This window comes from Rhipicephalus sanguineus, chromosome 1 (genome assembly GCF_013339695.2).
Source record: "Rhipicephalus sanguineus isolate Rsan-2018 chromosome 1, BIME_Rsan_1.4, whole genome shotgun sequence".
Taxonomy (NCBI): domain Eukaryota; kingdom Metazoa; phylum Arthropoda; class Arachnida; order Ixodida; family Ixodidae; genus Rhipicephalus; species Rhipicephalus sanguineus.
Window position 1 is genome coordinate 273843326 of NC_051176.1, and position 25029 is coordinate 273868354.

General features: G+C 45.8%; 2 protein-coding genes across 2 annotated transcripts; one reads left to right on the forward strand and one right to left on the reverse strand.

Annotated features, from left to right (window-relative positions):
- Nucleotides 1-328: 328 nt before the first annotated feature.
- Nucleotides 329-5212, reverse strand: LOC125756864 (uncharacterized). The gene is made up of 2 exons (XM_049411835.1): nucleotides 4626-5212; nucleotides 329-3631 (listed from the first exon to the last, which is right to left on the reverse strand). Exons 1-2 carry the CDS (start codon nucleotides 5097-5099, stop codon nucleotides 1496-1498), a joined length of 2610 nt encoding a protein of 869 aa, XP_049267792.1. The 5' UTR covers nucleotides 5100-5212; the 3' UTR covers nucleotides 329-1495.
- Nucleotides 5213-5315: 103 nt separating this feature from the next.
- LOC119378992 (uncharacterized) lies at nucleotides 5316-17597 on the forward strand. Its single transcript, XM_037648119.2, has 6 exons — nucleotides 5316-5659; nucleotides 5731-5837; nucleotides 11052-11154; nucleotides 13079-13161; nucleotides 16213-16429; nucleotides 17485-17597. The coding sequence occupies exons 1-6, from the start codon at nucleotides 5467-5469 to the stop codon at nucleotides 17565-17567; spliced, it is 786 nt and encodes a 261-aa protein (XP_037504047.1). The 5' UTR covers nucleotides 5316-5466; the 3' UTR covers nucleotides 17568-17597.
- The last annotated feature ends 7432 nt before the right edge of the window (nucleotides 17598-25029 follow it).

Consider the following 25029-nt stretch of genomic DNA (forward strand, 5'->3'; position numbering starts at 1 on the left):
TTAGATTAAGAGGAAGCAAGTGTGGACATAAGAACAAGGTGCTTCTCGGGATGGATGGTTTTGACTAAGTGTTTAAGGCTTCACATACCTCAACAGTTTTTAACCAATTGGCATACTATTTGTTAAAGGTGCACCGTGCAAAGCAAACAGCTAACAACTGTCACCCTGACAAGGGAGAAAAATTTGCTGCGAGTTGCCCTTGAAAAGTAAATGTGATTGATTTTGCTGTAAATTCTACTGAAGTTCACATTTTCTTAACAATGACCAATTATAGAATCTCGCATGTTGAGTTCTCAACAAACCTAAAAGAAACAGAATAGAAAAAACATTTCTTTTCAACAAGTTTATGCAGAAAAGCACATGTGTGATTGATATCTTAAGCAATTTCGACATACAATACCCACAATTTTACTATACTTAAGGAACAGATAATCCCCACAGCCATAATAAACCACATCCAAGAGAGTAAAACAAAGTCAAAACTATACAGATGCAGAGCACTTTGCATGTTTGTGTGAAACACAAAATTACTTTAGAGCAGTGACTTCAGCTGTAGACTGCTTATCAATGAATTATGGCAAACAATAAAAACATAAGAGGCTTCATGTTGACATAATATTAAACAGCCATATGTAACACAAAAGTGACGTGCTTGTGATACTTTTTTGAAGTACTACATAAATACCAAAACAAATAAATTTCTAAGCACATTTTGAACTAAGCTTCTTAGCTGTGTAATACACGATACTTGAGTCGACCACCTCGATGCTCGATTCAAATAGGTCACAAAGCTTCAGGCGAAAAGCACTTCAGAACCTCATGCCAGTGGCATCAACAAGGGGAGTATGGGTACTGCGACTGAAGCACAACTATGTGAGGAGAGAACAAACACTAGTAACGAAAAACAAAGTTTTGTTAAAGGGTGAAGCAATCTTCACATTTTACAATGTGGGAATCGAGAGCAACCTCCACCCTGGCGCCTCTTTACCCAGCTAGCACGTGTGGCAGAACCGCGGGGCCCCAAGTGCGGTGGCCCGCCGTTAATTGGCAATATGGCTGCTGTGGCTTCACCGCTAGGCCTTTTGTCTGGTGGAAGCTGCACGCCAGCTTGTCAGAGCAGAACCGTGTGTTCGGACATGTCCAAGCGAAGCGCTCGCTTAACCTCAGGCAGGTCACATGCGCACGCTAACACACGTCACTGCGCTTTGCCTGTCCCTGCTGGCCTCCCGTGACATCCCCTCTCCCCGGAGTTTGCTTCTACCTGACACTGGCTTGCTGTGCGAGATGCTCTCAGGCTGGCACGAGAGGTTTATGCCCACAACAAACAACATGTATTTGCCAATCAATTTTATTTAGGTGCAATCTGCAAAGATTGTACGGCCTTTTCAGCTTTGCAGTACGCATCACAGAGTTGTCGGCTAAATTCTTGCCAGGTGGTAAAGGAACCCTTGTGGTTCTCGTACTTCCGATTTTTACACTCCATGTCACACAGCCTCTACGTGGCCTCAGCAAGGAACTTTTCATTCACTCTGCAAATGAACAAATCCCCATCGGAAGCCAGCGCAAGACATTTTTCCACTGAAACAAGTGGCACACGCTTGATTTCAGCAGAACATTCAACTTTAACAAAGTGGTAGGGTTCATCCTTGCAGAACGCTTCAAGCATGTTGTGCTTCACAATGCACACCTGAACAGAAAGCACCGTCTCCTTTAGGCATGCACACTGTTCATGCCCCTGTGAGCAGAACACACTAATGTCCCTAAGGCGGCCAAACAACCCATTGACCATGACGAATGAATTTACCCTTCGCGATCTGTCCAGATCCGCAGTGCAAAATGCAACGTTTCCGATGCTCATCTTTCGAAAATGAGTGCCATCCGCACTTCGCACTGCTTTCCCATAGAATGTAGTGGTCCCATTCTGCACAGATCGTTTTCTTAATTCATAGCCCTTCATTTGTGCCTTGAACAAGTTCTGAGTGTGTGCATCTTCTCTTGCAACATTACTCCAAAGCGTAGGCAAGGCTTGCATGAGGAAGAACTTGTCAATAATCTGTTTTTCGGGGTACCTGGTCCCTTTGACCATTTTCACAAGCTTTCCATTCATAGATTCAAATCCGAACATTGAATGTGCCCACAGTGGACCCCACTGCTTCACTGTGTCAACAAGGTGAAATAGCAGGTGCGCATTGTATGTCATGTTTGTTATGCCATATAACTCCTGGTACTCCTTGATGAACTTTACCATTTCATTTTTTATAATGTTGAGCCTGTCAAGGGCTACGCAATCGCTCAACAAGTAGTGCATCATGTCAACGAATGAGACCCAGTGGCGGTAATTCTTTTCTGGAACATAGCCAGACAACACAATTGGCGAATAAAACAACAACCAATTCCGCCAGTCAGCACATTTCCAGTGTTTCAGGTCATTGAGAGATCTTGGAAGCCTTGATATTTCCCAGATTGGTTGCAGACTGAGCAGCTTCTCATTCAATTCACTCAAGTGAAGGCGAAGCTTAAAACTACGACATCTCTTCGAGTTTAGCCACAGCAATGTCGTAGCTTTTACAAAACCTGCACACACAGCGTGCATGTAGTCGACTACAAAGCCAGTAGGAAAGTCGAAGTGGTTCAGCAGCGTGAGGACACTTGTAGCCTTTATGCCACGGCTCACTTGCTCTTGCTTTCTTCTGGCTTTTTGGGCATGATGCTGAAACGACTCACTAGTACGGAGTTTTATAGCAGAAGTGGAGACCGGGTACACACGGCAATGCCCATTACCCTTTGCAATGACCTCTCCAGGATGCTCGCACCATGCGCAACCGTACTTCCCGTTAAACTGAGTCATGCCCATGACTTCACATCTTGCGACACTGTCCACCGTGCATGGGCCAGGGAAAACCTTCATTTTTTTTTTCTGCCCATATGAATCTTCCCATGTCATGCCGGTAGAAGAAAGCACATTCAGTGACTTCACAAAAGGCAGGAGGAATGTGTTCATTACAGGCTTTTTGGGCCCAAACCATAGGCCAGCAAGGACGAGCCTCTGGACCCTGTCTTTATATGTCAGCTCATTAATTTGAGCAAGGAGAGGCCAGAAGCCAAACTTGCTGCTTTCAAAAAGTGGAACACCATCGGTGTTAAATGTCAGGGAAACATCATTAGGACCTATGGGAATACTTCGGTAGCCAATGCCTGTTGTGATGTCTGTGACATTGAAAGAGGGGGACAACTGAGCAGGCATAACCTTAGCTGTTTTCAAAATATCACAGATTTGTGATTCGATGTTAAAAGAAAAAAAATATGATGAACTTTTTAGCAGTGCACTGATGTCATGATGCACATTGCAGTGCTCGCAAAAAACAGTAGATGCAGTTTCAACAGCCCCTATGTAGCTGTAACAATTGCTACAGTATAAATGTCTGTTCTTTGCACTCTCAGGAGAGCTGAAATGTCTAAAAAATTTGTACTTTGAACAAGGCAGCTCTGTTTTTTCCGGCAGATGAGCACGCAATAAGTGAAGTAAGCTCTCTGTGGCTTCTTTCGACGTGTCATGACGGAGGCTGTGGCCCATAATCAGCAAAATGCTCTCTGCCCTGGTGATCTTCGAACCTGGATACAGCTCCTCGTCCTGTTAGATGCAAAGAAACAAAAATGTTTATACCACAGGCATGCACACAAGAACTACACGTTTATATGGTAGTCCATAACAAGCATGCATGTCTTGTCAGCTTAATTACAACTATGACAAGTCTCTTCTCGTCCCTGTGTGTTTTGCACGAATAAGTGAAGATGAATTGATTCCAACTAGGCCGAATTGCAGTTTTGCTTCAGCTTTGGGGTTTAGGGATAGTGGAGGGAAAGTAGACTAAGTGCGTGAAAGCAACCAAACAGAGACTATCTGATTGGTAGCTAAAGTGAAGACCAGAGTAAAATTTAACCCTCCGTTACGACTAAGTACAGTAGATGTTACCAGCCACGGTGAAGTGGCGTGAGCTCCTGCCCGAGCTAAAGGGTTATTATCCATCCATCCATTGTTAACAGGATGCGTTGGACAGCTATGTCAGTTTTAATTTGCTAAGCATTTGCACAGCTGATTATGCGTGCTACTACAGCAGGCACACGCAAGGGCTTGTTTGGGAAAATTTATTTCGCACTGTACAGAAGTGAAAATAAAATTATGCCAAAATTAGCAAAAGACCGTAGCCACCGCTGGTTGTCAAAGTATGAGATAGCGTTCTGAGGAGCGAGAGATAGATATATGCGTGCTTTTCGGCTTACTTGCTCTTTAAGTCTTTACGAGCGTGCAGGTCGTTCGGCGGCGTTCGCATGCATGATTCAAACGCCGCCGGGCATCACTTACACTGCAGATAACAATCGCATTACCAGTCGGCTCAGTGACTACTGGCAGCTACGGCGACAATGAAGAAACATGCTAATAAACACCGCTGTCACACGGTGCACTCCTGATCGTGATTAGGCGCGATCAGGAAAAAGTTTGCCAACTGTGATAGTTTTCCTTCGGTAGCTTGCGCAAACGAGCCGATCAGGACCAAGAAATTTCATCTGCAGATCCGGCCCGATTGCGATCGAAAGTGACCGTGTGACACTGGTATAAGCCTCACCATATCGGCGTTTCCGTCTGATGGCTCACATGCGTGCGCTTCATCTCCACTCGTTTCCGCGTCCGAACTTTCGCTGCTTGTATCCGTGCTCGGCGAGTCGACATCAGTTGGGTCGGGTGACTTGATACACGCACTTTCCACGGACATGCCAGAACAGTCGGAGTCATCGTTCACAGGAGGATGGCTGCGGTCACAGGGCGTTTGATCGCTTGCAACTACACTGACTAAATCAGGCGATGGAGCACTGCCATTTCGTAGTGTGGGTAGCGGCGAAGCGTCCAATGAAGCTGTCTTCCTCGAACGGTGCTTGGAACGCACAGGAATCTCGTGCGTTGGGTCCAAAATATATAGGTTGTATTTTCGCTTCCGTTCCATGGAAGACCTGAAAACCCTAAAGACCGAAGAGTTACCAATACGATCGTCTCCTCGCAACGTTGTCACGCTATTCTCTTGCACTGCACTCGTTTTGAACATAGAGCTATGGATTGGCTAGACTTGGCGCAGTGTGAGTCTGTAACCTCCATTATAAAAGACGAGTGCGGTATTATATATTTTTATATAATTACTATTTACCATACTAAGTTAAAAATAACCAAATAATATGTTTATGATTATTTTATTACAAATACGTTTGCATAATGTATGCGCGACACCACGATTTGAAACTGCCTCTCAAACCTTTCCGATGACGTAGGAGTTGTTGTTTGGAGGAGCACGTGTGGCGCACGTTTACGCACGTTGGAACGAGTGCTTGTGCCGTGTTATGGTCTCTGCTGGTACCGCTTGTGCATTGCTTCGAGTTCGGTCGTTCGGTGTGAGCCTCAGTTAGAGATAGCACAACATGAGCCATATATTAGTTAAATGGTTGTCGTCGTCACAGTGGGATGTGTACAACGTCCGAGCGATTGTGGACACCAGTGTAAGCCTGCAACTGCTGATGGACGCAAATGCCATTGTAAATTTGCGCGGCACCGTGGTAGCCGTAAATTGGAAGGAGGGCGAGCCGGCGGCAGACGCCGAGTTGCTGGACTTCGGTAAGTAACGCCACTATTCATGAGTTCTCGCTGTAAAGTATTTTCTGTTGCCTGAAGACTGTTTAATGTAGGGTTAGAAAGGACAATGGAGCGCCGGCGAACAAAACTGGTGCGGTTGGCGAGCACGGCTTTGGACAGTGCCAAGGAGGTGCCTTCAGAGGAGAATGCGCCGGACGAGGTGAGTTCTGTGTTAACACTTTAATTGCCGTGCGGGCCAAGCACGACCAGCGCATCGAGTTGAGTTGTGTGTGTGTGCCCGACATACAGCGCGAACTGCGCCGTCTGTCAGTCATGTCCGCAGACAGGCGTACACAGCGCTAGTTGAAATGGCTCACATCACTATCTGCGGCTTCTTGTTTGCCTTTTGATCGAGTTTAGTGCCGAATGCACTGCACCCGCATCTCGCCGCTTTCAAGGAAACATTTGCCGATACCATGGTACACTCATTGTGCCAAACAGTACAGAAAAATGCAGTTGCTAGAAAGACTCCACTATATAGGTTTGAGGGAATGTAAATGTGTTGGTGCACGTCACTAAAAACATTGCGCATTTCTTTCCAAAGTAAATTTCCCCGGTTGATGCAATTGTTACGGTGTTTATTGGACAGCAGTATTTAGTTTACAACTGTACTTTAGTGACTTACCAGGGCGAGGGGCTCGTTAAGTCACAAAGGGCCTTGAAAAAAATCTTTTTGCAATTATGGTGAGCGTACTAAATTGGCCTAAATGTTTGTTGTATGAGCCAATATTTTCTGCTCTAGTTTCTGCATCACATTTTTATTAAAATATCCTTGTTTCAAATCCTTACAAACAGGTCATTGTAAATCGAGACTGAAAAGGCTACATATAAAATAACTGTGATCTGCCAATGTTCCATAATATATCGTAATAGCTTTTTTTTAGCGCAAATTGACACACGGACGAAGAGAAGGGGGACGACACCAGCGCTAACTATCAACTGAAGGCTTTATTCAACAAGGAAAACGCATATATGTACCTCCCCCGTCACCCACTGCCCATGCGCACCGTCGTAGGTGCAATGTCCAGAGCTATCGCACCGTATGTGCTGGTACCCCTTTCTCTCAGAAGCAACACTTCTTTTTCGGAAATAGTTAATGACGGGTGGCTGATACAAGATGACTCCCTGATGTGGATGTGATATGCCTCTGCGAGCTCACGCGTGGAGCGATCACTGTGCTTAAACAGACTGGTTGTATCCGAGAAGCATGCTTCACACCCACACTGCGCACAGTGTATAGACGGTTTCGCTGTTTGTAAACAAACTGGCGAGCACCGAACGGCCTGCCCAAGAAGACTTCCGGTGCGCCACTTCCGGTAATACTTTTTCAATGGTCCCGGCCGTACTTCCTGGTGTGTTTGAATTTGTTGCTCTATTATTTCTGGCGCATTCCTTCAGATGTGTTTAGAGCGATGTCTAGCGTCTGCATGAAGGGGCTCGACGATGTCGCACGGGAGAGGTACAAGCAGAAACTGCAGCCGCGAGGAGAATTGCCTGATCTGCTGGATAAAAAAATTCGTGCAATTCGGCTTTTCGACAGGAGCCAAAAACCTGCCTTTTATCACAGCCGCGGACACATTTATGTATATTCGTCTAGGCACACAACCTCACGATAAACGCTTATTACTCCGCCTGTGTCACACCGGGCACTCTTGATAGAGATCGGCGCCGATCGGAATCACACGCAATCCGACGTTTTCGGTGTGACTGAGATAATATAGATGAATGTACTGATGAGATGATGTCAGGTGCGGCTGAGTCACGCGAACTACTATTGTTTACTCACGAGTACAGTATTCATGAATCCAACTTTCAAGTTAACCCGCCTACATCTACTGCCCACACTCACACCGGAAGATGATTTAGCTAGAGTGGGGCGATGTCCATTGGCGGCAACAAGACAGGTGGTGAGTCATTTGCTCTCACTGATGCGAACCCATTCGCAGGCGTCGCTCTCATAAAATGCAAACTCAACGGCAACAAAACAAGGGCACCGCGACGTACACTGTGCCGGAATTCATGTTGAGCGCGGCTGCTTTGGTGCTCCGCGTGTTGCTTCGAACAGTACACATCACTGATGAGGTTCCAACTACAGGAAACACCTTTACGGTGAATTTTCTGCGTTAGCCAGCTTTCACCTCTTGCTATCCACTTCAGGCGTCAGCGTACTTATCTGCCACGGGTGGAAGATGACGGCGTCCGACGTGTTCTTTTTCATTGGGGACCTTCGACTAACGTCTCAGCATCGCCTCTGTGCCATTAGAGTATGCTTTGAACTTTACTTGCCTTTGATAAAGTGGGCAGAACAAATCTACGCGCTTTTTATGGGAATCCAGTTTTCTCGCCTGATCGCTGCAATCCAGGCGCTCTTTCTGCTTTCACCTCTCGGGAAACAGAACGTTTTGACTTGCGATAGCAAATTAGCTCCGTATCGCAGACTGCATCTTGGCACTACAGGACAGTGCCCGAGTCGCGAGCGCTTCATCGGGATAATTCTATCAGCAGAAAACATCGAAACACAAGCAGCCGCGGCCAGCAACGCAGGCTAAAACCACGCTAAAACAAGGTAAACAGGAACTTTTCTAGGGCCAGTTTCCGGTTAACGCACAATGTTGCCAGAGAACGGCAAGCGCTGGCGAAACCGTCTATCGCAAAATGCGTCAGCGGCCTTCCTTTCATAGACGAGTGGTGCTGCCTTAGGCGTATGTTTAGGCAGCGACCAGTCTGCCCCACATACTCTCGTCCACAGGTTAAAGGAATACAGTAGACTAGGTTAGACGAACATGCAACGAAACTAACCTTGTGTTTAACGTTGCATGTTCCGTGTGCTTCGTCCTCCTACAGAATCCAGCTTATTTCCAACCATGGAACACAGCTTGGCCAGTTTATTTTTGGCTGTAAAAACAACATTCAGCCCATACCTATGGGCGGTCTTTTTAATTCGGTGTGACAGCGCATGAACGTATGGTATCACCGCTACTCGGCCTCGTTCCCGCTGCTGCTGGCGGTGTTGGCTGCCTTTTATATGCTTAACTAGGCGCCTGCAAATTACCTGCAAAACAGACTCGGGGTAGCCGGCATGTTTTAGCCTTAGTACCTGCTCCCTAAAGCTCTCCTGTGCCAAATGATGACACGACCTGGTGATGGCGGAGGAGAGCTTTAGGCACAGGAGAGCTTTAGGGAGCAGGTACTAAGGCTAAAACACGCCAGCGACCCCGAGTCTGTTTTGCAGGTAATTTGCAGGCGCCTAGTTAAGCACATAAAAGGCAGCCAACACCGCCAGCAGCAGCGGGAACGAGGCCGAGTAGCGGTGATACCGTACGTTCATGCGCTGTCACACTGAATTAAAAAGACCGCCCATAGGTATGGGCTGAATGTTGTTTTTACAGCCAAAAATAAACTGGCCAAGCTGTGTTCCATGGTTGGAAATAAGCTGGATTCTGTAGGAGGACGAAGCACACGGAACATGCAACGTTAAACACAAGGTTAGTTTCGTTGCATGTTCGTCTAACCTAGTCTACTGTATTCCTTTAACCTGTGGACGAGAGTATGTGGGGCAGACTGGTCGCTGCCTAAACATACGCCTAAGGCAGCACCACTCGTCTATGAAAGGAAGGCCGCTGACGCATTTTGCGATACACTGTGCGCAGTGTGGGTGTGAAGCATGCTTCTTGGATACAGCCAGTCTGTTTAAGCACAGTGATCGCTCCACGCGTGACCTCGCAGAGGCATATCACATCCACATCAGGGAGTCATCTTGTATCAGCCACCCGTCATTAACTATTTCCGAAAAAGAAGTGTTGCTTCTGAGAGAAAGGGGTACCAGCAGATACGGTGCGATAGCTCTGGACATTGCACCTACGACGGTGCGCATGGGCAGTGGGTGACGGGGGAGGTATATATATGTGTTTTCCTTGTTGAATAAAGCCTTCAGTTGATAGTTAGCGCTGGTGTCGTCCCCGTCCGTGTGTCAATTTGCGTTAAAAAAATGTTATTACGATGTATGCGTACCGGCTAGCTCGTCTTTCAGTACTATTCCATAATATAGTTTATGTACAGTCACGATCATAAGTTTGGAGAGCACGAGATCATGTGGCAGTGTGCATGCGTGCGCCGTCTAACGGCTCGTTGCCTGATGTCGAGAGTCTCACAGTGCGCATGCGCAGCCTTTCTATCTCGCTTTCCTGCTTGCTCGCTTGCTGCATGCTGGCATGTGGGCTGAATGTGGGCATTTGTGGATTTTGCCACCGGTAGTCTTGCATGATGAAACAGCGGCGCAGCATCCTCAAACTTCTTGGTCCGATCTCTGAGCTGGTTCCGAACTACATAAAATTGAAACGTTGCAGATCGCTATCGCTGGCATAACTCCACTATGGAAAGAAAAAGTGCTAGCCGTTACTTGATCATGTTCATGTATTTTAACCGCACCATGACGTCTTTCTGTTAGCGCACAAACACTATCTTTGAACTTACACAGCGAAAGGTATGCAGTGGATTTTGTGTATTGCCGGTTAATCGTCCGCAAGCATGCCGCCACGAGTGCTGGTCAAGGAAAGAGCGAATAGTAGATTTATTTGTCCATGGCCTACTGCAACGCCACATCTGGAATCTGTTAAACAGACCTCGGAGAGCAACAAGCACATCTTGCAGAGCACGTACAGCCACATATATAAATCACTCCCTTTAACATGAACGATAAAATGTTGCATGCTCGGCAGACATCTCGAGCCCCGTTGCTAGGAGATATTTCCATTTATTGGGAAAGGGTCGATTTGGACCATGGCTGCTGTGCCGTCAGCATTACTGGTGGCAGTAATCGCTCATTCCGATAATCAGCCCACGCGAAGGAGTGCAGCAAGCAGGCCAGCAGGAAAGAATGGCCGTGCGTGCGCACTGTGATACTCTCGACAGCAGGTGACGAGCCGTTAGACGGTGCGCACTTGCACACTGCCACACGTTCGCGTGGCCTCTATGCTTATGATCGCGACTGTAAGTTTTGTATGAGTTGTAAGGTATTGTGGCTTTGAAAGCTGATAACTTTGCGAGATGAGAGTTCATTTTGCTTTGTTATACGCTCTTCAAACATTCGTATTCACTTCCGTGTTTCCCAGCAGTCATACCCATTCGTCCCTATAGCACTGCTGTTCTGGCTGTCGTGCATGTTGAATGTCTGTATATGCAAGATATTTTACTGCTGTTAGTCGCAGGTTTACACTGTGGTTGTAATTGTGCATGCAAGGCTTTCACAATTGCACATGTAGGTTTCAGCTAGATGAGCAAGTAGAGATGCAGCTTATTGTGTGCTAGTCAATTTTTCATGTGGATGCTGTGGCAGTAGAGGAAGCCATGTACTCAAAGAAAGTTCCCTACTCAGGCTGGTGCTCAGTGTGCCTGCAGTGCCTCACAGCAGGTCAAAGAGCTTGAAGACGAGGTCAGGGAGCTACGCAAGCGGCTAGCAGTTGCTGAAAACATGCTTGGTAAGCAGCCTTCAGCCCTTTTTTGTTCTTTTGTTGATCAAGCATGAATGGCTATTGGATGGTGCAACTGGTGCAATTTGTAAACTAGCTTGGCCATCTGTATTTAGGCAGTGCACAGTGTTGCCAAAACTGTTTATAAACTTTTCCTTCATGGAACTGCATGAGGAAATGCAAGAGGTGCCTAACCTTGCATCTAGCAAGGTGGTAAGCTGAACCAGTTGGTACATTGTAAAATGTGTAAACACCTGCGGAAAACATGAACATCGAGAAGACAACAATGGGACAAACTCGCATTTACAATTAGAAACGTTGAACACATCAAACACCAATGCATACCTTCTGGCACCCACCTGGTACATGTGCAAACAGCCGTTGCTAAGAAGGGAAAACACCGCTGAATTTTTCACAGGACTTAAAAGAAGTTTAGATGGGGGGGGGGGACCAAAGTGTTGAACTGATTTTTATTTGCCTATATGCGACAGGACACAAGGAAGGCCATTAGGACTTCGTTGTGTCCTGTCAAAAATTTAGCTGCGTTTTTCCCTTCTTTGCAACCATGAACCAACTAGCCGAATCCTCAACCCCAGTGCACTATTGGTAATTGTTTGTTTGCATATTGTGGCTCTAAGGAATATTCACTATTTATTGGAGAAGCACGACGATGTGTCACTGACACGTCTCTTAGGTTTGTTATGTGGAACCCTTCGAAGATTTCACTCGTTGTGAAACATATTTGTGCACCACCTTTCCTGCCATTGGATTTTCACTGTTCTCTACTGGGGGGGGGGGGGGCGTACAGGCTGGAAAAAACACTGTACATTAAACTTTGTGCCGTTTAACTTATGCATATTTTTATGGGTGAACTAGTTTCTCCCTCTAAGTGAAACTGTTTTAATCAGGTACATATATAAACTGACTCAACATTACATGTCGGATAGAGGTGACTAGGTATAGAAACACCAGACATATGAAGAACTTCTTTGGCTTTGCAAACTGAGTGGTAGTTATAATGCAACTGGCATGCTGTGTCATGCTGAAACTCATAATAAAAAGAACAAAACTAAAATTTATTTACCTTAGACATTACAATTGGTACATCAAACTTCGCTTTGCTCTGTACAGCAACATTTTGTACGCACTGTTTTTACATTATGGTGTGAAAAGGTCGCCATTTAAGGAGCATCAAGTTGTACAGTGATTACTAGTAGGTATATTCCCTTGATAACAACTGTGGACTGTGGTATGTGCTGCTATTTGGATAAAGAACTCCTACTCTTGCGTGTGCACTCATGACATTCTAACTAATGTTCATATGAAAGGAACAAAGATGCTTTAACATGACTTGTGTTTTGTTGCTGGACTCTGCAGTTGATAAGGCATGTCACCTCTACATTCTAATCATTTTGTTACCTTAATATCATTCTTGTTCACAAGAACACCACACCCTTTGTTCAAAGCTGCTGTGTAAGGCAGGCATGAAGGGACGTTCCACTAACTAAGACACAAAGGTATGGCACCAATAGGCTTGTTGTTTATACTGACAGCAGCACCTTAGTTCATCGTTCATCACTTACTGTAATTACCCTAACAAATGTCACAAACGTCTTTTTTTTTTCTTGCACATTCTCACTAGGACATGTTACTGTCCATCTCAGTGTGTTTGTCAATTTGATGAATTAGAACTGGAGCACAAAAAGTTCATTATTTAGGTCACTGTTGCAAACCACATCGTTATCCTTGTAGCAGAGCAACAAAGTGCTGTTCAAAGTGCTCTAAAGGTGACGCATTCTGAATTTTCATTGCTATTCTTCGGTAACATTCAAGATTACTTCCACAATTTCATTTACTGCAGACCAAACCTTACTTTAATTACCACTTGTGCTCGCATTTTGACTAATGTGATTGCATTCATGTGCTCCCTTAGACTCCTATGACATGGTAAAAAAGTTGAGGAAAATCTTGAGGAAGACGGAGAAAGACCCATCTCCTGCTGTTGAAGCCGAAAGGGCGAGTATTCCTAATTTTGAAAATTTTTTGTTGTTTTTTCTTTTTGTTGCTTCTGTGGCAAGCTATCTTGTGCAGCACAATTGATCTCAAGATGCCATAAACGTTACCTCTGGCTATTGAAACTGTACCCAATGGGCTGTTACTGAGGCCTAAGCTTAGATTGTTCACATGCTGTGTGTGTTGCGCTACCAATGAAATAGGAGTTGCTGCCCCAGTCTATCTTGATCAGTGCACGGTTTTCGTGGTTTTTCCAAACAAAACCCTGTAATGATATTTATTTTGCCCAGTATTTTTTTTTTCATCTGAACATAGCAGCATTGCTGATCATGGTACTTCAGCAGCACTTGCTGTTGGGTTAACTTGTGCATGTTTTCTATTGTTAAAGGGGTTGTGAAAAGAAAATGAAGCTGCCCAAATGAAGCTGCCCGGTTGTAATTTCTTCTGCTCCAATACAGATTAGACATGCCGATTCCGAAATATTTCGGCGCAATATTCAGTCTATAATTAATGACGCCTGCTTGAACTCACAGTTGTCTTGGGCCATAAGCACTGACGTGTGACGTCATCCTAATACAAGTTGTAAACACAGCGTTAGCTTTATTTTGCTCTAAAATGATAGATTTATGGAAACTTAGAAAAGAAAGAAATAACACCACCACTGGTTTGCGCCCCGAGTTGCATATTGTGCAACTACAGCAAGTGATCTCCTTGGTTCCGCTTTCAAGTACATCCGGGCCTCCGCCCTGCCCGGCTCCGTTACATGTTTAATCTTGCCCATCTTGCTTTCCGTGTTGCCTTCGCTCTCTCGGTGCAGCGGTGTAGTTTTTTCTTACTGGTTGGTTGGCTCAGTCCTCGATGTGCCAACCGTGTGCATCGTCAGACAGTGTCGCACAAGTTATTGCAGTAGAAACGATGTTCGCGTTCACAAGCTTCAAACACCCGGAGTGGATCTACTAACTGCTACGCTAGGATCGCATGGGCGCCGGAGGCGCGGCAATGGAAGCGGTATGATGCGGCAAACCTCGGTCAACCATGGCTGAGCAGGCGTAGTCGTCGTCATGTTTTGTCGACGATGGAGAATTCTCATTGGCTGACTTAGGATGATGTGAGAGCTTGGAAACAGAAATTGTGGTTTTATAACCATTAAATGAACTTGTATGATGAAACAAGTCAATGTTTATTATTGAAAGGATGGCCAGGATTCAGGATACACATGTAGTTGAAAATTTTCGCAAAACGTTTCATGACCCCTTTAATGATGCTAGACGAAATAAGACATTCGGAAAAGAGCTTTCCTTTTTTGGTGTTTGTGTGCATGCGTGTGCTATTGTCAATACACGATCATGGTGTCTGCAATTTAAAAGGAATTCCCATGATTTTTTTTTCTTTCCTTTGTGAAGTAGCTGGATATCTGTATAGGTTTTTAAAGAGCACTTGTTCAGAAAATGGAATGATAGTAAATTACACATCCAACTACAACTAGAAAATGAAATAGGCTGGCCCTAATCAAGCAAAGGGCTGGTAAGCATGGGAGGTGAAAATAAAACAATAACAATAAATGTTGGGTCCCAGAACCACCATATGATTATGAGGGACGCCGTAGTGGAGGGCTCCACGAATTCCATTTACCTGGGGTTCTTTAATATGCACCTAAATCTAAGCACACGTGCCTCTAGCATTTTGCCACCATCGAAATGCTGCCACTGCAGCCGGAATTCCATCTTGCGACCTGCAGGTCAGCAGCCAGGTTCCATAACTGCTAGACCACTAGAGCACTTAAAGTGAAAATAAAAGATGGAGCTCGTGCGACATGTACTTTGATAGAGTAGGGTTGGTTCTGTTTTGTTAATTGTTGATCTAAATATTTGCTGCGACTATTTGAAAGACTCAGCCTATGCATTTTTGAGAGCTCTGTCTACCCAGAGTGTGATAAAATGCTGCTAAATCTGCGATATTAAGAGTGATATACTGGCACCGTACTTGAGGTATGCAATTAAAAAAGTTTTGCATTCAATGCATTGATGCTTACCGGTGCGCAATTTTTGCCAGATTATGCTGAAACACGAACTCTGCTACATCGCTCCAAAATGAGGTAAATCTGTGCAGAGGAGTGTGCTCCAGCTCTTAGAAACGAAAGAGCGCTACTTGATTTAAAGGACTCATTGTGCGGGCTACCGGATCTGTGGCGCACGCTGCAATCCAGACTTGTTGTCATTGCGGTAATAGCGCTGCAGTGGCTGTTTTTACTTAATGTCATATCAGTGCAGAAGCTTCAGTACTCTTCATTTGGGAACCGGTTACCAGTCACACTGGCAAAAGGTCTTGCGACTTCCATTGCAGTGCGGCCGCAGCGCCAGAGCAGTGTCATCATTGGAGACATTCATTAGAAAGAAGGTCATTTGAATATCATGGGGATGCCTACCAAGTTCGGGTTAAAGTAGCAAAAGGGATAAACTGAAAGGTTGTAAATGATCCGAGCAGCATTTTGGCCAAGCTGGTAATTGAAAACTTCAGTGTGACAGCGCAACGAAAAACATGGAAATAGTCATGTCTTCTCTGTTGTCCGTGTTTTTCATTGTGCAATCGACTGAAGCTGTAAATGATGATGAAAGGCCTCGAAACACGTCTGGAACTATCCCCTTTCGTTCAAAAAACAGAAATTGATGATCATCTTTCTGTTTTTGTGTCTCAAAAAATGATCACGATCACTCCTTGAGCTATTTGGTAATATGCCTGTTAAAGGAGTACTGACATGAATTTTAAATATATTGGATTATTGCTGTAAATAAGAGCGCTTCTGTGGAGAACTCTGAAAGGGTATCATGGTGCCTAGAAATACATCACTGCATCTTTAATACCGCCACCTTTAAAAATACAGTTTCGGTTTCGATATTGAGGTGGTGGTTTCAAACAGCAGCTGAAAAAAAAAAATAAATAAACAGTGGCTGAAAATTGTTTACCCCAGATGTTAAAATTGAAACATCATAGTTGTTCTTTGCTATGTGGAAATGAACTGCTCTTTTGCTCAACGGATGCTTTTGTGGTATGCAGGTTAACATCGGCGGAGGCGTTTTGGTTGAGAAAACGCTCCTGGAGCGCCTCCATTCTCACTGCAGTGGGCCTACAAAGTTCGCCAGGCATCTTCTCCGGAGTGTTTTTACTCTGGAGGAGATGCGTGGCAAATCGCTCTTCGGGAAGGGCAGCAATGCCAATAAGAATGCCGAAGTTAAGGAGGCACTGGACCCAGTCAGGGTCAACGCAGTGATCGGTGAGTTACTAATGATGCCATGTAGATTTTTTTTCTCATATTCTTGTTTCAGATTTTATATTTGTGTCTTGATGTTGTGTGTATGCGGGGCTGAAAGCAAAATGTCGCTCTACCATTTTTTATCTGTTTCTTAGTTCAAATCACTATTGCCATGACTTCTGTTAGCATAAGATACACTGTATGAATTATTTTTGCTGATGGCATGTTGTAATAACACCTCCAGTAAAGGATGGCGAAATTGCAAATGCCAGGCTGAAAGTTTTGTGGGTCACGAAAGTGCTTACTAAATGCAAGATTTGACCAGCTGTTTCAGCCATTGTATCATCAGTAACCCCAACTCACCCTTGTTAGGAATAAAAAGGGTGCTATTCTTGAGTTTGGGGGAAAAGGCTCTTTCAGGCTGGCAAGCCTCGATAAGTCACCTGCTGCAAGATGGTAGTGAATAAATAAGTTAGTAAAAATGACTAGTTACGTTATCATTTGTTGCACTTAACGAATTGTCCGAAGTGTTGAAATTATGCTATCGGGAACAGGTAGTGTTTCAACAAGTTGATCTGATGGAAGGCAAGTCACGTCCATTTGTCGAAGCATTGGCTCTTGTAACATTCCCTTTTTTTTTTTCACTTTGTTCAGTGTGTGCTCATGATCGCTAAGATGTGCGGCTACGTATTCCATTTATTAACGGTGTCCTGCAATGCTGGCAGTAATTAAGTATAAATTATTTTAAGTCTCTTTATGAAAAGTTAGCTTTTACGCACATTAATTTTTTTCATGGTTAAACCATGAAAACCATGAAGACCTACAATATTGTAAATCACGGTTAAAAACAAATTGTATTTTTGCTTTTAACCATGATTGACACTATTGTAGGTTTTACGGTGCATGCATGTGCCACCATTCATGTAGGGCAGTGCCTACTGGTTCAGCTTGAACAGTCATAAAGTGGTCCAGTGTCCATTCTGCACAGTATTTGCCATTTAGATAATCAATGTCAAATATTTACTGCTGTGAAGTTTCTTTTTTTAAAACTGTCAACCTTTTCACATTTTTTGCAGGCTACACATGCAGCAAGTTTTCCACTTCAACACTGCAGCTGAAGAATAGCTTGTCGTCGATGTTGGCACGAGAGCTCAGGTGATGTGCTGCGCACACGAAGTATTTATAATATTAAAGGACGATTTGTTGAATACACTGCATCCTGCTTACTGCGATCCATGCAAATGCTGGTCCTACATACATTTGTGGGTACACAGCGGAGGCAGTGGATGGCATGGCTACCAGCCAACTTTAACTGTACCGTCTTGCGGTCCTAGCTGTTATGATCTCGGGTGAAATTTCTGATCTGAGGAACAATTTTGCAAAGAAGCAAGTTGACACGAATTTGTCACATATTCAACATGATATTGGCAGAATTGTGACTTAATGAAACACTTCAAAGATTATTTGAGCAGAAATAGAGTAATTAAGAATGCACGAGAGGGGGGGCTCAGTAATCAAGAATGCACCAGAAGCGCAGTTACCAAGAACGCACCAGAAGCGCAGTAATCAAGAATGCACCAGAAGCGCAGTAATCAAGAACGCACCACAAATGCAGTAACCAAGAAGTAATCAGAAACGCGGTGGCCAAATACATGCAGAAACTCATCAAGCACTCATCACAAGAACTCATCACAATTTAATCAGGATTTCTGGTAGTTCTGTTGAGAATTGTGTACAAGCATTCAGCAGACACTCAACAAAAATTTTTGTAAGGGTGTGGATACATAAAAACCTGTGGATCTGCCTTCCATAAAATCAGTTGTCAGTTTGCGCCTGTGTTCGTCTTCGTTTCTAATAATAATTGTTGGGGTTTTACGTCCCAAAACCACGATATGATTATGAGGGAGGACAGGGGCTCCGGAAGTCTGTGGGCTGTGACACACACACACACACACACACACACACACACACACACACACACACACACACACACACACACACACACACACACACATATAAACAAAAAAAAGTGATTTACTTAATTTATTTAACGTGTTGAGCTTAGTGAACAGCACGGTTGCAAAATTCCGCGAATTGTGATTGTGGGTTAACACAAGTACAACAATTGTAAAAAATTTCATGCGATATTCAAATGATAACCAGGTGCCACCTCATTCGGATTTCAAAAAGGTCAGAATTTAGCACGCAGGTGCGGTTTTCGCAGAGTCTCTTGAGTTCTTGTAACACGCTCACTCCTTGGGAAAGCGCATTTAAAGGAAATCAAACTTGTCGCGCACACCCCCAATAAGCTTTTTCAATGACCACTGACAAAGATCAGTGCAAATAAATGAAGGCTGCTGTCTGACAGAATATTAGGAGATTTATTAGTGAGAACGCACATACTGACAAACAAAAATGAATGACAACTTCGAACGAATGGGTTAACGAGGCTGCCAAAGAAAGAATACATGTCATCAACAACTGGTACATAAACACTCGCACACGCGCACATACATACATACATACATACATACATACATACATACATAGTAAGTACGTACCTACCTACATACATACATATGTACGTACGCACACGTACGTATACGTACGTACGTACGAACATACACAAATAAGCCATATTAAACACCATGCGCGCAAAATTAAGAACATGCACTTTTCGATTTACTTCGGGTCAGACATAAGAATTTTTCTATGTACTGAACGGCGCGCCATAATATCGTCTAACACCACTCCCGAGATCCTGCCCTTGTGGACATTTAAAAGTAGAAGATGCGTTAGTCTGCTTTGTGTCATACGGCTGCGGAGGTACGTTTTGATTCGACGTAAAGCACTGAATGAGCGCTCCCTTGAGGCTACGGATGCCGGAATGGACAGTAAAAGCTAGAGGTACTTAATAACTTCATCAAATATTTCCCGCACCCCCTCCGACTTTTTCTATAGGACATCTATGACGCTTTCTACTGTTACTGTGCCCATTTCGGACAGAAGAGGTGACAAGAGCATAAACTGTGCTGAAAATCTAGATAGCGTAAGATCGTCAGCGTGCCTACCATAATTCTTTGTCAACTCATCTGGTGTATACTCCTGACCCCTGGCAACATTAGTCAACGTGAGCTCCAGATTAACCAGCGTGTCCATACTAGGCTGCTTAAACCGACGGTGTGTATTTCCCTCGTTATCCGATCAGTAGCCGCGAAAAGCTTCTTCCTCATTGCTGTTTTGGGTTCAAGTGAAGCAGGCTCAGAAGGCTTCTCTGTGAACTCGAACCTTTTTAGCGGTTTTGTAAGCCTTCCCACCTGACTGAGTTTTTTGCCACAGTTGGTCAAACTCCTCTTCTGAACGTAGGCGGGAGATCGCTTCAACCAATGCCTCGGCAGCTTCCTTTGCCTCAGCCGCGCTAAGAGCTGGGCGTTGGAGCGCCTTTGCAACTTCTTCGTATGGACCAAACAGCGCTATTGAAATGCCAATTCCTAATAGCGTCTCGAATTTTTTCTTGGCTTTTGCATATCCTTGCAAGGCAGCCTTGCAACTTTCCGTCGTAGAGCGCGGTGTCTTCGTTAACTCATTTAGAGTTTCTTGAACTTTGCTGCTGTATTCGCGAAACCTTCTCAATGACTGTACCCTGACCGTCCAACTGGTTGGGCAAAAGGGCAGCAGAATGCTCGGGCTCGAGCGAACATGCCCTGGTATTTCGTGACACGGAGGGCTGACTACACTAACGAAGACGCTACGCCTCTTATGTGAACCCAATATTAAATTTGAGATGTATTTCACGATGCTTAGGGGATCGTTAATTACGTCGCAACTTTTGCTGGCTTCACCATAACATGTTTACGTGAAACATCAAATGCAAAATCTAGAGCTGTATTATCAGAAAAGGATGTATCGTGGTAGCTTACCGCGTCATTGACGTTGAGTGTGACGTCGATATTGTTGATCCGCTTTCCCTCCCGAGGAAGTGGATAAAAGAGGTGCGTACAGATGTTCTCTGGCGTAATTTCCCTGTGCGTCCGATACGCACAGCTATAGTTAACCAGAAATACGAAGTTAAGCTGAAGTGAAGCAGGAGCATTCAAGAATGCGTGCAGTTTTTGTTGGGTGTCAAAAGATTAATTATTAGTGGAGAATTGAGGGTATTCAGTCTTTGCAAAGACTGAATACCCTCAATTTCTCTCGCCCCAGACTCGGTATTGAAGCCATGACGTCACGGATCTCATTGCTCTCAGCGAATTAGGAGGCTCCATGATACTCACCACGTGTGTAAGTGGCCTCTGCATGGCCGTGGCTTTCGTGCTTGCCGCTATGGATGTGGTTGCAGACGCTGAACCGCGCAGCGAAGATCTCGCCAGGGAACCAGGATTACATTTCAGCGGCTTCAATGAGTGTGAAGGGATCCCCCGTGCTCCCGCTGCAGCTCTTTCTGCGTACGATGGCTGGCAGTAACCGACGGAAAGCGAAGCCTTGTTTTCGTCGACGGCATGCAAGGCGCCCGATTGCCGAATACTGTTTTTGTGCACGCGTATTTTTCATTTTGAGTTTTTAGATGCGAAGTATCTTATGGCGGAGTTCAATCCGGTGGTGGTGGTGGTGTGCGGCGTGACCACCCTTACTGCGTATGCGCATACCCTTTCCCCTCCTCCTCTCTACTTCCCCTCTCTCCTCCCCCTTTCCACTCTTCCTCTGAAACGTGGGCTAGACATGCCGAAATTCTCTCCTGCGCAACGCCGCGATGAGCACCATTGCATGCGCGTCCCCTCCCCCTCTCTCTCCTCTCCTACGCTGCCCCCTCTCGCATGCCTGCCGACTGCGTTCCCCGCTCGCCCTGTGAGAACTAACGGCCAGGCTAGAGGGAAGAGAAGACGCGCGTAGCGTTCCTCTTCGCGTTCCACGACGCCAGGTCGGTAGCATGCCCAAAGAACGCCAACGGAACGCGATCGTGCAAGTGCTCCGGCTTCGCATCGCCTCATGGTCCCCTTTAGCGGGAAATGGTGTAATTTTTTTATTAATGGCGATTTCCTTTGGGTGAACAAGAGCAGAGGCGTCGTGCAGTGAGGAGAGGCGCGGTGAGAGCAGGGCCATGTAGGGCAACTCAATCCGCCCGTGGTATGCTCCACGCTTCCCGAAGAGCAGGTGGGACGGCGCCAGTGAGGATAAATGCACCATACAATAAAAACCACCGAAGCCCCATAGCTCTCTGCGGGACAGCAGCAAAACACGCGTGAAATGAAATTCGACGCAGACTCGCTGCGAAGCTCGCTTGATAAACGACGTCAACATCACCGGGTTCAAACTACACCGGCTGCCGCCATTACCACCGCGCTCACCGGAAGAAGCAAAATAACAACGAATGAGGAAGATATCACGATGAGTAGCTTTCGACGAATCGGGGCCGGACTGTGTTTACGAGAAACATGAAGGGGCTATATCTTTCACTTTTTCGCTCTTTTCTCGATCGTTTGTTGAAGCTCAGGTCACAGTAAGAATTGCATGTCTGTGATCGTATATGATAATCTGCCATTACAGTTCTACTTCCTGTATCTCTTTAGTGTTATTGTGCACGAGGTCCACCTCTCGAGACACGGGTGCTGCAGCCGTTCTTACATGCTAAGTTGGATCACGTGGTACCACCTTGCTTCACGGAACCTGGAGAGGTGGTGACCTCCTACAACCAACGTACGGATCTGTATAAAGATAGCAGCAGAACATACCCAGTCCCATACAGCAGCCTCACGAGAGCACAGGCCACAATCCTCCGCCGAATTCATACTAACACCCTTACCACTCCTCATCGCTTAGCGATCTTCACGAGTAGAGAGGTTGATCCAATATTCATAAATTGCGATAAAAATGCCATAGCAAACCAAAGTGAGATCCTCTAGGAATGCGAAGGCCTTCCCCACCCAGAGAGCTTCTGCCAGCTCCCCCAGGGACGACATGAGAGACCACGATACGGTCGCCCGAAGAAAAAAATACAAAAAGCAATTATTGCCTGGGCTGAAGAGGTCGCTACAGACAAGCAGCCATCTCCTCAGCTCTGTCGAAGGGAAGCTGGCGGCCCGAGCGCGTTTTTTCTTTGGGCTTCCTACTTCAAGCAGCTTCGTTTCACAGGTGCATGTGCAACCATCTAGAAGCAAAAAAAAAAAAAAAAAAAAAAAAAAAAAGAAAAGCGTGACCAATGTTTTCGGTGGCATGGTGCTGTGTGCCACAATTAATGCACCATGCAATCAAAGTAGCAGGGTGTAATTTCACATTTAATAATAATAATATCCGGAGTTTAACGTCCCAAAACCACGGTATGATTATGAGAGACGCCGTAGCGGAGGGCTCCGGAAATGTCGACCACCTGGGGTCCTTTAACGTGCACCTAAATCTAAGTACACGGGCCTCAAACATTTTCGCCTCCATCGAAAATGCAGCCACCGCGGCCGGGATTCGATCCCTCGACTTTCTGGTCGGCAGTCGAGCGCCATAACCACTAGACCACCGTGGCGGGGGATTTCACATTTACGGTTTTGCCTAAAGGGTAACAAACATCACGACGCGTGGCTCACAAATGTTAAACTCCCGCGCACTTGTTTGCAGCAAGCTAGCACTTATGAGAAGGCGACTTTGTCTGCGGACTAGGAACGCAAATGTTAATTCAGAGAGCAACAGTGAGTCCACACATGGCACCCCCCTACACCCCCCATTCCAGTAAAGACGCCCACACCTCCATGTCTTTTAGAAATTGCTTCGAGAACGTCATGCCTCATAATCATCCCCCATCCTACGCACACTGATCAGGGAACATGTGAGCGAGCGTTTTCCTTAGCGAAAATACTAGGCCCACGGCCGACTAGGAGAACGTCATGCCTCATAATCATCCCCCATCCTACGCACACTGATCAGGGAACATGTGAGCGAGCGTTTTCCTTAGCGAAAATACTAGGCCCATGGCCGACTAGGAGAACGGCATGCCTCATAATCATCCCCCATCCTACGCACACTGATCAGGGAACATGTGAGCGAGCGTTTTCCTTAGCGAAAATACTAGGCCCACGGCCGACTAGGAGAACGTCATGCCTCATAATCATCCCCCATCCTACGCACACTGATCAGGGAACATGTGAGCGAGCGTTTTCCTTCGCGAAAATACTAGGCCCATGGCCGACTAGGAGAACGGCATGCCTCATAATCATCCCCCATCCTACGCACACTGATCAGGGAACATGTGAGCGAGCGTTTTCCTTAGCGAAAATACTAGGCCCATGGCCGACTAGGAGAACGTCATGCCTCATAATCATCCCCCATCCTACGCACACTGATCAGGGAACATGTGAGCGAACGTTTTCCTTAGCGAAAATACTAGGCCCATGGCCGACTAGCTCAGGTCACAGTAAGAATTGCATATGTGTGATCGTATAATCTGCCATTACAGTTCTACTTCCTGTATCTCTTTAGTGTTATTGTGCACGAGGTCCACCTCTCGAGACACGGATGCTGCAGCCGTTCTTACGTGCTTAGTTGGATCACGTGGTACCACCTTGCTTCACGGAACCTTTCCCCTTTCCACTCTTCCTCTGAAACGCGGGCTAGACATGCCGAAATTCTCTCCTGCGCAACGCCGCGATGAGCACCAGTGCATGCGCGTCCCCTCCCCCTCTCTCTCCTCTCCTACGCTGCCCCCCTCTCGCATGCCTGCCGACTGTGTTCCCCGCTCGCCCTGTGAGAACGGTCAGGCTAGAGGGAAGACAAGACGCGCGTAGCGTTCCTCTTCGCGTTCCACGACGCGAAAGCCTATTCGCAATGCCCACGAACTATAGGTGGCGCGCCAAGATGGCGCCAGGAGGAGGGTCAACCCGTTTGTTAGCATAGGAACAGATGGGACGTGCGGACGTCCGGCCCGTGCCACTTTCACCGGATGAAGTCATGAGCTGCGCTGAAATGGATATGAGACAAATACTTTCCCAAACCATGGAAAATGCTAAGTACTCGCCACCTAATTATTTGCTGCGTAGTGAAAGGTTATATTTCAGTTCCGTTACCGTGCATAACGATGCTTTGCGAAATCCTGTGCGTGCTACATAAACCTGCATGAACTAGAATTGACGTATGAGCTGAACGGCACTCCGAGGTAGTACGTACCGAGCCTGCCTGACGGATTTGCCGCAGTAGTAGGCCGCCAGCGAGTAGCGCCATCGCTGCTGCGCGTGATGATGGCTTGCAAACATAAAAGTGTTCTGTGATAATACCCCGTCGTCATTACTTGCACAGTCGGAAACGCGGAGTTACGTCTTCAACGGAACACAAGCATTTAACATGCCATTCACTAGCGCTTGTGTCACAGCCATGCTGAGACTCTAGCCGTGTGTACTTCCCTCGCATGTTGCAGGTTCGATCAGCACGATCGAAACATGAATATCGAAAAGAATGCACACGTATGCTTTTCGCAACGTCGAAGAAGTTCGCCCAGAGGCGTGGATTGTGGCCGTGACTGCACGTTCCATCGCTCTAACCATTGCACTTCGCTGGTCGAGCTCAAGCGTGTTGGCGGCATGCGGCGCTCCATAATATCCACAATAATTGTGATACTTGCAATGCACAAGAGGAACTATGCTTTT